Source organism: Cystoisospora suis (assembly GCF_002600585.1).
Source record: "Cystoisospora suis strain Wien I chromosome Unknown contig_2280, whole genome shotgun sequence".
In the NCBI taxonomy this organism is placed as follows: Eukaryota; Apicomplexa; class Conoidasida; order Eucoccidiorida; family Sarcocystidae; genus Cystoisospora; species Cystoisospora suis.
Window position 1 is genome coordinate 3,508 of NW_027155079.1, and position 12,356 is coordinate 15,863.

At 40.4% G+C, this 12,356-nt stretch overlaps 1 protein-coding gene across 1 annotated transcript in view; it reads right to left on the bottom strand.

Annotated features, from left to right (window-relative positions):
* CSUI_004802 (dynein heavy n-terminal region 2 protein) overlaps window positions 1–12,356 on the bottom strand; it is a gene marked incomplete at both ends in the record, with an annotated part of 23,282 nt that overhangs the window by 3,322 nt on the left and 7,604 nt on the right. The window contains 7 exons of the mRNA XM_068064986.1: window positions 612–1,009; window positions 2,336–3,307; window positions 3,869–3,973; window positions 5,461–6,180; window positions 7,021–7,233; window positions 8,157–9,419; window positions 10,758–11,027. Of these exons, the coding sequence (XP_067923037.1) occupies window positions 612–1,009; window positions 2,336–3,307; window positions 3,869–3,973; window positions 5,461–6,180; window positions 7,021–7,233; window positions 8,157–9,419; window positions 10,758–11,027 (3,941 nt within the window). The remainder of the gene's footprint in view (window positions 1–611; window positions 1,010–2,335; window positions 3,308–3,868; window positions 3,974–5,460; window positions 6,181–7,020; window positions 7,234–8,156; window positions 9,420–10,757; window positions 11,028–12,356) is intronic.

A 12,356-nucleotide genomic window follows, 5' to 3' on the forward strand; every position in this document is an offset into this window, starting at 1 on the left:
ATAGATAGACAGATAGATGAAGATTGGAGATGTGTAAGAGATACATATATAAATCACACACAGGTCTCGATACACGTGGTATAGTCCTACGATTCTCCACTCTATTTGAAGAACGACATGCAAAGAAAGAAAAAGAGAGAAAGAAGAAAAATACACTATGCGCATTGTATTGGGGTGTCAATCCTTCTTCATGAGATTCTATCAGTCAAGAGTTCCTTCTCCTCCTTCCTGTCAAGAAAAAGTTGTCTTGTTTCATTAGAAAGACAAGAAGAGTACTCTCTCTACGAGAAGACCAGATTTGACATGTACAGGAAACTCTGAAGGCTGTATATCAAAACGAGTGAAGTGTCTCATAATAGTGACATAAGGAAATCTTCCAGATGTCTCAGTTCTTCTTAGATCCATCCATCCCCCATCCTTAGAAAGAAAGAAAGATCGAGAGAAAACTTCTTGTAGAGATAGACAGGTGTCTCTATGAATCTCCTTCAGAAGATAGCCACATAAGAAAGAGGCCAAAGCAGGAAGAGCGCCATGGGGATGGCACCTCATGCACCTCTTCTCCTGTCATACTCACTCCATGTCTTTCTTTCTTTTCTTTCTTTCTTTCTTACCAGTTATCTGAGACAGGTACTGGACAGTTGCATGCGCTGGAGCGTAGAAATTCGAGAAAGAGAGGAACGGCTTCGAAGAAACACGTCGACAGCAACTGGCGTGAACTCGAGAGACAACTGGCAGTCAGAGAAGAAGAAGAAGAAGGATTTCGAGGTGTCGATTCAGTAGGAGAGGAGCATCGACGGTCAATCCATGACTGGACTAGCGGTCTCCATCCAAGTTGCGCCTGCTCTAGATAGACCATTCCGCACCTCGATACAGTCGCAGGAGAGGCTGAAGCAAGATCTTCGACCTCGAAGATCATGGAGGTCGATGGAGACAACTTTATGATCTCCCCACTTGTCAGACAGAGCTTCTTATTGTCATCTAAAACTGTATTCATATTCTCTATCCAGACCTGTTTAGAGCAAGAAAAGACAGAAAGATATTGGAAGAAGGGGAACAAAAGATGAGAGAGAGAAAGGACCGACTGTGAGGGAAATGGATGATGGGGATAGACTGTAAAGTATGTGGGAGAAGAGGAGGAAGCGAAAAGATTCACGCGAACTTCTTCATAACTCTCATGGAAAGATTTCTCTCTTGACGAACGTACACTCTTTCAGAAAAAGCCTACTAAATTAGTCAATGAACTCTCTAGCATTTTAGATGTCTTAATAGGTAGACACATCTACATGTAGAGTCTTTATCTCTCTCTATAGTTGTATAGGGACAGCTACATATACGTATCTCCAGGGTCTAGTGATCTATGTTAGGGGTTTGCAATTAAAAGTCTACGAAGAGATGCCACATGAGTAATACCTAGATATAGACATTTATATATATATATATGTAGATGCAGAACATGCGGAGGAAAGAGGAGAAGAAGAAGAAGAAACAAGGGGAGAGAAAGAACACGAAGGAGCAAGGGAAGGAGACCCGTTGCCGTGCGGCCTTTTCTTCATGAAGAGAGAGAAACAAGTCACATATGGATACAAACATACATATATATATGTATATATATATATATATAGAATCATGTCACAGACGTGTGTATAGATCTAGATACATATAGGATTACATGTCTGAATGGAAATCTCCCCTTTTTCCTTTATATATCTTCTTGTAGAACTTGAGTCTACTTTATCACTCCTCTCTGAAAGTCCGTCTATCTTAAGTAAGAGAAGAAAAAGAAGAAGAGAAGAGTGAATGGAAGGGTATTTGAATGACTTAAAGATGGAAAGAGAGAACAAAGAAAGAAAGAAAGAAAGAATGAAGGAAGTCTAGAGTGAGACGGGTGTATGAAGCTAATGAGAGAGGCATATAAAACAAGAAGGTCACTGAACACTACGACTGCATGCAGCAGAAGCAGTAGAAGCAACTCTCAACTCCTCCACCTCCTTCTTCATTATATTCTTCCTATATCTCAACTCCTCCTCCTTCTTCATTATATTCTTCCTATATCTCTTCATCCATCCATACATACATATATACCACCTGGATATGCTGTTAACAGTTACATAGAGACATACATACATACAGAAAGGTATACACGCTTCCATGTATATATATAAATATATACCAGCTACTGCGTATACATATGTATATATAGATATATAGATGTATGTATGTATAGGTGGCTAGATGTGTTCCTTTACGTGTGAGATGTTGAGTGTGTGAGGAGTGGAGACGATCGAGTTGGGTTTGATATGCATGCGAATGGAATTGGGGTGTATGTACAGCATACCGCATCGACAGGTCCATCGAGGAGAATCCAGTGGAAAGTGGACTTCTTGGAGAGCGTGCATTTTCTTAGGGTGAGAGATAACACCCCGTCCATCCATTCTTGGGTCAGTTCCTCGTACTTCCCATACAGCTGCCCTTGCGATATACTCTTAGGATTAATTGTATATGCAGCCACAGGCTTATAGGGACATTCCTCTTCTCTCTTTTTCTTCTCATTCTTCTTCTTATCAGTCTCCGACATCTGTTGTTGTTCTTCTTCTTTATCTTCTCTTTCCTCTTCCTTTCTTTCTTCATTCTCTTCTCTTTTCTTCTTCTCCTCTTCCACACTTTCTTTCTCGTTCACCTCTACTCTCTCTTCTTCTTCTTTCTCCTCCTCTTCTTCTTCTTCCTCTTCCTCTTCTTCTTCTTCACTCTCTTCTTCCTCCTCCTCCTCATCTTCTTCTTCTTTTTCTCTTTTCTTCTTTCGCTTCTTAGGGGACGCAGCAGCGGCCGCATGCCCTAGAGCTTCGGCTAGGCAGTGTAGGACTTGCGTCTTTCCTGATAGAGTTTCTCCAACTAGCATCAAGCCATGACGGACTTGGAGTGTATCCCATAGCTGTAGACACTTCGCTAGAAAGATGTCTGTGTCTTGTAGACCCTTCGCTAGAATGACCTTTCGTAAGTGCATGCGCAGAACAGATGTATCTTCATATGCAGAAGAAACCCCTGGAAAGAGATCGGAGATAATTCCTCGAAAGAGCTGTATATCACTAGGCGTAAACTTAGGGATATTCACTTGCTCTAAGGCATAAAGAATCACTGCGTCTTCTGTAAAAGCTAAAGAAGAAGAGGAGAGAGAAGAAGAAGAGAACTCTCCAAAGACTTGTTTGAGGCGCCCGGCTGCTGTGAGAATGGCTTTGAGAGCTCTCATGCCAAAGTCGTAGTGCTCTTGGGAAGAAAGCTGCTCTGACGAAAGACGTAAAGACCCAAGAGTCTGGAAAAAGACAAGAAACGAAGAAGATGAGAAAGAAGAAGAAGGAAGAGAAGAAGAAAAGAAGAAAAGAAGGAGAAGAAAGAAAGAATGATAGAGAGAGAGAAGATTGAATGGGTTAGGGAGAGCGAAGCGTGTGTAGAGGTTGATATGAAGATATGGAGATCCTTCAGATAGAAGAGAAGATCTGTCGGTTTGATATACCTCGATAACTGAGGTGTATATACAGAAGAGACATGTAGAAGTAACCTGCACTGAGGGGGACAGAAGAGACAAGGTCTTTTCTAAAGACGTCATAAGACTTTCAGAGGCAAAGAAAAGAAGGAATGGATCTTGTCTCCTTATTTCGTGTCTCTCCGGTGGTATCGACGCTTCACGTTTGCATGCGCAATGAGCTCCATACAGCTATTTGAACATCTATCGAATTGTCTCTACAGAGAATTCATTCCTATCTATCTATTCTCTTCTTCACACTCTTCCAAATTGGAAAGAGCCAGAGAGAGAAAGAGCAAGAAAAGGCGAGAAGGAAAGAAAGAAGAGAAGAGACTGGTGTGTGCGGCGTACTTTTCGAGCGATATTTCTTGCATCTTCAAAGCCGAAGGAGTAAAGCATAACCTCAGCTATGAGAGAATAGTCAGGAATCATCATAGCGCATGGTCGGAATAAAGCCTAGAGAAAAAGGCAATATACAAATGATGGAAAAGAAAAGGAAAGAAAGAAGGAAGTGAAAGAAAAGAGACAAGAAGAGCTAGATAGAAGAAAAGAAATGCACGGAGGAGAGGTCGTCGCCTATACACATCCACGATAGATACACGATAATCCTCTGCCTACAGCCTGGCACACCTTCGCAAATATGCAGAGAGGCAGAGAGAGCGAGAGAGAGACAAAGAAAGAGAGCGAGACAAAGAGAGAGATCGAGAGATAGGCGTGTGGATGTGTATGGGCTGTTCACTAAGTATCATGTATGTCTATGTCTCTGCATGTACGGATTTGCGCTACAGATTCACGAAAGAAAAGCAGACAGAACGACGGCATCTTTGAAAGGCTTCCACACCTTCGAAGCTACTCATATATGAGAGATAAATATATCTATACATCTATATATCTATCTATCTATGTATATATATATATTATAGATGTGTGTGTGTGTGACTGTGCAGGTATAGACGTATGTTTGTTTGGCGCTCGAGTAAAGCAGACAGAAGATCTCAATGCTAGGAGTCGACGCTAAGAAGAGTAAAGAGAATAGAGATAGTAATAGTAGTAGTGGTACTTGTCGTGTTAGATAGATAAGAGAGAGAGAGAGTGATAGAGAGACAGCCTACTTCTTCTTCCCATGCTTAGGAAGGAAGGAAGGAATGAATCTTCATACATAAACCCAAGACAAACTCTCTTCTAGAGGCACCCCTACACATATCTATCTACCTATCTATCTATCTATCTACCTATCTATCTATCTACATCTACATGGATATCTATCTACCTATCTATCTACATCTACATGGATATCTATCTACCTATCTATATCTATCTATCTATCTACATGTATATCTATCTACCTATCTATATCTATCTATCTACATGTATATCTATCTACCTATCTATATCTACCTATCTATCTACATCTACATGGATATCTATCTACCTATCTATATCTATCTATCTATCTACATCTACATGTATATCTATCTACCTATCTACATCTATCTATCTATCTATCTCTAATCTATCTACCTATCTATCTATCTATCTACCTATCTATCTATCTATCTACCTATCTATCTATCTATCTACATCTACATGGATATCTATCTACCTATCTATCTACATCTACATGGATATCTATCTACCTATCTATATCTATCTATCTATCTACATGTATATCTATCTACCTATCTATATCTATCTATCTACATGTATATCTATCTACCTATCTATATCTACCTATCTATCTACATCTACATGGATATCTATCTACCTATCTATATCTATCTATCTATCTACATCTACATGTATATCTATCTACCTATCTACATCTATCTATCTATCTATCTCTAATCTATCTACCNNNNAATCTATCTCTTTGTCTCTCTCTCTCACTCTCTTTCATTCCCTCCTCCTTTCTTTTTCTTTCTTTCTTTCATTCTTTTTCTTACCTTAAGATTGTCTGGTAGATCCGATCGTCCAGCATATCCAGGATTCATTGTAATATTTATAGCACATGAAGGGACAAGCTTCACATCTGTCCCTTCGAAGAGAAACATCTTCACTTTGTTTCGAATAGCCTGCTGGATGGCATGCACTTGTTGAGCTATGACCGAGAGAACCTCCACTTCTATGCGATTGAACTCATCGAAGCAGCACCAGGCTCCAGAAGAAACGAGGCCCTTGAAGAATCGCCCTATCGAGACAGAATCTAGACCGTCCGAGCAGTTGAAGACGAGACATTGCATGCCTGCTGCCTTCGCTAGATCTTTCGTCGTTTCTGTCTTTCCTGTCCCGGCGGGGCCTTCTGGGGCACCTCCGTACTGGAGATGGAAAGCGCTGATTAAGGTGCGATAGCATCGATCTGTCAGAGGAGTTATGACAAGACGGTCTGTATTGCCAAGATATTCAAAGCCGTAGAAAATATGGGCATTAATCATTTGCAGTTGGATCTCCGGCTTTGTATTCGGTTTGCCCGTGATCAACGTAGCTGTCCCTGGGAGTTGCCAGTAGGTTCGAAGCTGAGCTAGCCATTCGAAATCCGTCGATGCTGAGACACCCTCTCGATTGAGTTCTTCAACAACATCTCGAGCATGCACATCGACCGTTAGAAGCGTCGTAACTGTCAAGCGATTCAATTTACTCAAGGATCCTCGCACAAGACGAACTAGCTAGAAAGGAGACAAAACAACAAGAGAAAGACGAAGAAGAAAGGGAGAGGAAGAAAGAGTGAGAAAGAATGAAGGGGATTCCTATTTCGCTCGTGTCTCCATTCATAGGTGTCTGTTTGAATTGGGGTGTATGTACACCGGAACGTGAGGTCGGTTCTGTGGGTCGGGAGACGAGACGCTCTCTTCTTTCGTCTATGTCTCGGTACAGAATGAAGATACCTTCAAGAAAACTGTCTCTTTTGAAAGGTGACCTCTTCTATCTTAGATCAAAGAAACTCTGCTTCTGAAAGGACTTTCTGCTTCAGTTTGCTCTCAGGGACTTCACACTACTCATAGGTCAACACACCATGGAGGATTCCTCTATATCAGCCACTGTTAAACATACACGGGCAGACTTTTTCTCTACGCTCGAGATGTACATACACCCGAGTAGATCGTGCATGTCAATATACAGACAAGCACAATGCGGAAGAAGATCATTTGCCACAAGGTAGAGAGATCAACATATTTTGACATGAAGAAAGAGATGGGTATGTAAGGCTCTCGATAAAGAGAGGTATGTACTCCCACTGGCTATAGTTAAGGAAGTTTACAAAGCTATTTCCATAGAAAGCCTCTATACATCACTCTATCTCTACACATATGCAGCCATCCATACACCTATACACCTGCTCCCTCTCTGTACATCTCTAGACATTACTACCCCCACAGATCTCTTCTTGTCTTCTGTTCCTCTAAGATGTCTACAATACTCAAGAAGAAGAAAGAAGTCTCGTTAAGAGAGAAATGAAAAGTGTCTGTTGAGAAGCCACAGACAGCTATCCATTCAGACAGACATACTCCTTGAAGTTGTTCGTTGCATTTGTCTAGATAGCCAGAGAGGCTAGCTGTATGTATAGCTTCATTCACATCTGAGGTCCAGAAGAGATGGCTAACGGCTAGCACCGCCTGTCCAGGCCACCGCAAACACCAGTCGCTTCGATGCTGTTGAACGTAGTCTTTCATCGATTCTCCCATGATACTCCGAAGGCTATCGCTTAGCACAGTCTCCACCTATATCAACATGGCGTCACATACGCACCAACAGATACACACATACTAATATATCACATACCCGCCTTATATAAGGTATCGAAAAAAGTAGACATAAAGCACAAATATACACATCTCTCTCCCTGTATAGAGAGGTAGACAGAGAGACAGAGACTTCGGGAGAAAGGAAGGAAAGCAGATATACATGCCTTTCGATCGGCTCTCATGTTGAGGTGTAGATCTAGATCTACCTATCTATATACTCTATATTTGTATATGTGCATCCTAGGCGGAGGAATCCTCTACATGCCTGCGGTGTATATATGTATATATAGATGTATATATATATATATATATATATATTTGTATAGACATATGCATAGGTACACCGCATGTGTCTCTGAGAACTAGGTCACATCGAGAAGATTCGATCAGACGAAAGCGAATGTTGACTTGGTCGAAGATGCCCCACGTCTCCTACCTTTCTCTGCTACGATAGACATTCCAAGGAAAAGAGAGAAACACTGCTCGACTTCTCTACCTCAGGAAAAGCCCCTAGAAGAGAACATTAACCTAATTAATCAAAGGGAGTTGGATGGAGGCAAGCATCGATATATATATATATATATATACATGCGTACAGATATTTGTATATGGAGAGCGAGAGAGAAGTAGTAGATTTATAGACATGAATAGATCAGTTGTGTAAATGCTCTTTTCTCTTAGGAGAATGAATGGGGTGGAAGCTGCATTTGTCTATGTCTTAGGCAAAGAATATCTTCAAGAATTTGAATGTCCCTCCTTCTTCTCTCCACTTGAGATCTCTCCAGGCTATCTTTACTTGACAAATCTTTTCTTTCTTTCGTCTCCCTCTTTCTTTCTTTCTTTCTCTTTTCTCCCTCTTTCTTTCTTTCTTTCTTTCATTTTTTCTTTCATCCCCTTACCTCTCCAAGCCACTTTTCAGCGGAGATGAATGTGCCATCCGCTTGTGTGAGATAGACTTCTTTAATCAGATCAATCTTCTCTAACTCCGAGCTTGTCACTGCTGTAATGCATGTCTCTCCAGGTGTCCTTTTAGCGTCTTGTGTTTCTTCCGTTTCTTCGTGATCTTTTCCCTTGAAGAGAACTCGATTAATCCCCTCAAAGCATTTATTCAAATGCGTCTGGAGAGGTCGAAGATCTTTGGTTTGCGAGAGAATGGCGAGAAGCTCTTCATTCGATAAGAAGAAGAATCGGGGAAAGACAAGTCTCTTCATTTCCAGAAAGTCGTTAACACCTTTCATAACCCTGCCAAGCTTAAGATTTGCATCGATAAGAAGATGGAGAATATTATCGAATTCTATGATATCTAGGATACTGGGGGTCTGTACAGCTTGTTGGATGATACCATGTCTCCAGAAGTGATCGACCTCTTGAAAGAGAGACGTCGTTGTGGCGATCTGTCTCGAGATATCCTGACTTTGAAAGATAGGAGAGAGATACATCCAGGATCTTTGTAATTCTTGCAAAGCATCAATAATGTGTTGAATTTCCAAGAGCTTCGTCTCCCAGTCACGACTTTGGTGCTCTATACACTTCAAGTACTTCGATCCTCTCATCGTCTGCGTGCGGACGAGATGGTCGTCTAGGAGGCTTTGAATAGCATCGAAGCCCTTCATTATCGATGTAGTGGGATCTCGACGATAAGGTAGGAGGGTGATTTGAATCGATTTCCATTCATATTTCATCTTGACGAGAGAATTCTTGAGGTTGAATTCTTTCTTAGCTAGCTCACTCTTCTCTTCAATCGCTTCAAGATAATCCTGGATATGCACATCTAAGAGCTGAGACAAAGAAAAGCCTTCTTCGATATCTAAAGAAGTGCACTTCATATCGTTGTGAAGAAGATCAAGCCAGTGACGTGTCTGAAAAGCCTCGTTACAAAGAGGCCGAATCAGCGGAAGATACTGACGGAAGTGATCCATCGCTTTCTTCACATCGTCAATGACTTGGATGAGAAGGGAGTCATTCTTTAAAGAAGAAGATGAAGAGGAAGAGGATGAAGAAGAAGAAGACGTAGAAAGAAGAAGAAATTGCTTTCTCAATTTGAAGAGATCTTGACTCCACTTATCTAATTGTGCTTCTACTTCAGAAGGATCAATTGTCGTTATGACCGCAGACATCCATTGATACTCCCCGTAACAAAAATCCACAGCTAAAGACCAGAGCTAAAAAGAAAGAAGAAAGAAAGAAAGAAATAAAGAAAGAAGGAAAGAGAGAGAAAGATTGAGAAGATGTGAGAAAGAAAGATAGGAATGAGAGAGAAAGAAAGAGATGAGAGAAGACCGTGAAGTAAAGAGGAAGAGAAGGAGAAAAAGAAGAAAACGAAATTGGGAGAAGAAGAGGAAGGGATGACGAATCGTTGTGTACAGAGTTGTCTGAGTAGCGACGAGCGGAAGAAGAAGAAGAAGAAAAGAGAAAAGAAAATCTAGAGAATTCATTCCACGGTGGTACTAAGTAAGAAGGAGGGAGCGAGAGGAAGTGCAAAGAAGAGCTAAAGAAAAGAAGAAGACGAAGAAGATTCTTGTCTCTCTCCATTCCATCTTCGCTCATGCCATTTCCTCTCTACACACACTCTATGGCTTTTCTCGCACTAAAGAGAAAGAGAAACAGTTATGCTTCTTCTTCTTCTTCTTCATTCGCTCTCTGGTCGTCTGGTCTATTTCATCCATATATGACGTAATTCACTCCAAGCTCTCTCTCTCTTTCATGAGCTAACTGGATTTCTATAGCCATCTATACGTATATATTTATATATATATATATGTATATACATATATATATATATATACATACACGCTCGCCGTACGTATTTAAGCATATGTATATGGATATATACAAGTGTAGGTATGTATACACATGCATGCTTGTATATTTAGATGTGTGTAGGTAGGAATATGTATGTATGTATGTGTATATGAATGTATGCAGGTAGTGTATGCCTATGTAAGTCTACTTATGTATTCCTATGTATGCGCTGGCTTGTATTGCCCCTACTAGAATATATCTGGCGCACTGTAGAGTCATATCGACCTGTCTGTTTCATTCCTCTATTTATCTATCTACCTCTATCTCTATACAAATACTTGACGAGATATCTCTTGTCTTTTTCCTTTCCTTCTTTCTATCCATTTCTTCCTGCTGACTTGTGCTTCTCAGGGTCATTCTTTTGAGATTTCGTCTTTCCTTTTTCTCTCCGCCATTCTATCTGTCTTTTTATCTTTTACCGATCTTCGTGTGTATTTATCTCTTTGTCTAATTAACTATCTCTTCACTTCAAAGCTATGCAACGCGGCCATCACCACATAGTCATGTTAAGATTTCTCTAGTGTATATACACCCCAACATGCTGTACACTGCGATCCACGTCGAATCCTTCCCTCTTCGTGATAAGAAAAGAAAAAAGTAAAGAAGGATGGAAGAGTCATGTCGAGATAGAAAGAAAGCGAGAGAGAGGAAAATGGATGAAAAGAAAGAAAGAAAGATCTCTATATTTCGATGCATACCTTTCTATAAGGTTCGAATCGTGTAATAAGCTCATCTAGACGAGAGTAATCCGAGGCCTCTTCTACGGCAAAGAGGACCTCTGCTTTTTTGTATTCGTCTGCTTTGGCCTTAGCCGTCTGGAGTTGCTGATCTAACTGCACTATCTTCTTATGGTATTCTGTGGCTTGAGAGAAGTCTAGCATATCGTTCTCTACAGACAAAAGGAATTCCTCGAGTCTCTCCATCTCTTTCTCGAGCTCTGCTTTATCGCCTTCAAGCTTCTCTTCAAACTACGCAGAAAGCAAGAAAACACGGAAGAAAGAAAGAGAAAGACATGAAGAAAGGACGAGGAGCGAAACACAAGAAGAGAAGAAAGAGAGAGAAAGAGAGAGAGAGAGAGAAACGAAGATACAAGAGAGGGAGAGAGGAGTTTTTCTTTAGATTCGTTTCTTGACTCGTGAACGACTGACTAGCAAGGTCTCTGACAGAGTGTGTCTCTTTCTCTCTTTTTCTTTCTCTCTCTTTAGAAGTCTTTTCATTATATATCTATATATCTATCTATATTAGATACCTAGCTATCCATCTCTCCATAGTATTATATATCTCTCTATGTATCTAGATCATATACGTACATATGTATGGGCAAGTAAAGATACATATGTATATGCGCGTGAACGTATACATATACATATATGTATATGGTGAAAATATACATGTATGCAAGTGAAAGATTTAGAGAGCGAAGAGGAGGTAAAACACATGAATGAGAAGAAAAGATGGAGGGGAGAGAGAGAGAAAGAGATGGGTAAAAGAAGAATTCATACAGTGTGAAAGAATGTCGAGTTTGCATTATGATCTGGGGGTACCTAAAAGAGAGAAGAGCAATTGTGGCTAGCTACCTAGCTAGCTACAGCTCATTGTCGATTCAAATAGGACGAGAAATATGAAGTATTCCGTGAGAGATACATAGCCACACTTTTTCAGAATCTAGGCTGCAGAAACCCCCTACATACATATACAGACATATATATATATATATTCATGTCTCCTTTACTTATAGATGTGTACATATCTGTCTCTATATAGATATAGATATACAGCTAGATGTGCGTATATCGATAGAAAGACTGGCCATGTGTTGGGTACTCTTATACGCGATGAACGAGAGCATGCATGCATTCTAATTGTGCCATGAAGAAGACAAGACAGAGAGGCAAGAAGTTCTCTGCTGTCTCTGTACGTTCATAACCGTAGGTATAAGGAGACAGAGGAGTGCAGGATTGAACAGGAGAGAAGTATGTATATAGAAAGATAGGTAGAGAGACTTACAAATGACAAGTGGATAGATATATAGAACTAGTGTAGAGAGAGAAACAGACAGGAAGGAGGTCTTCACGTCTGCATACCTCTGGCTAGTCTGCAGCGTGTCGTTATCTATCTACGCGCATGTCTCTCTCTATATATGTAGATACACAATACATATATACATATATGTGTACCTATATGATTTGTTTAAATGCATGCTAATCCCCGAGTAAAGGAGACATACGTCTATACGTCTACCGATGCATCACCTGAGCAATCTTATACCTATATATATATAAATATACATATATATA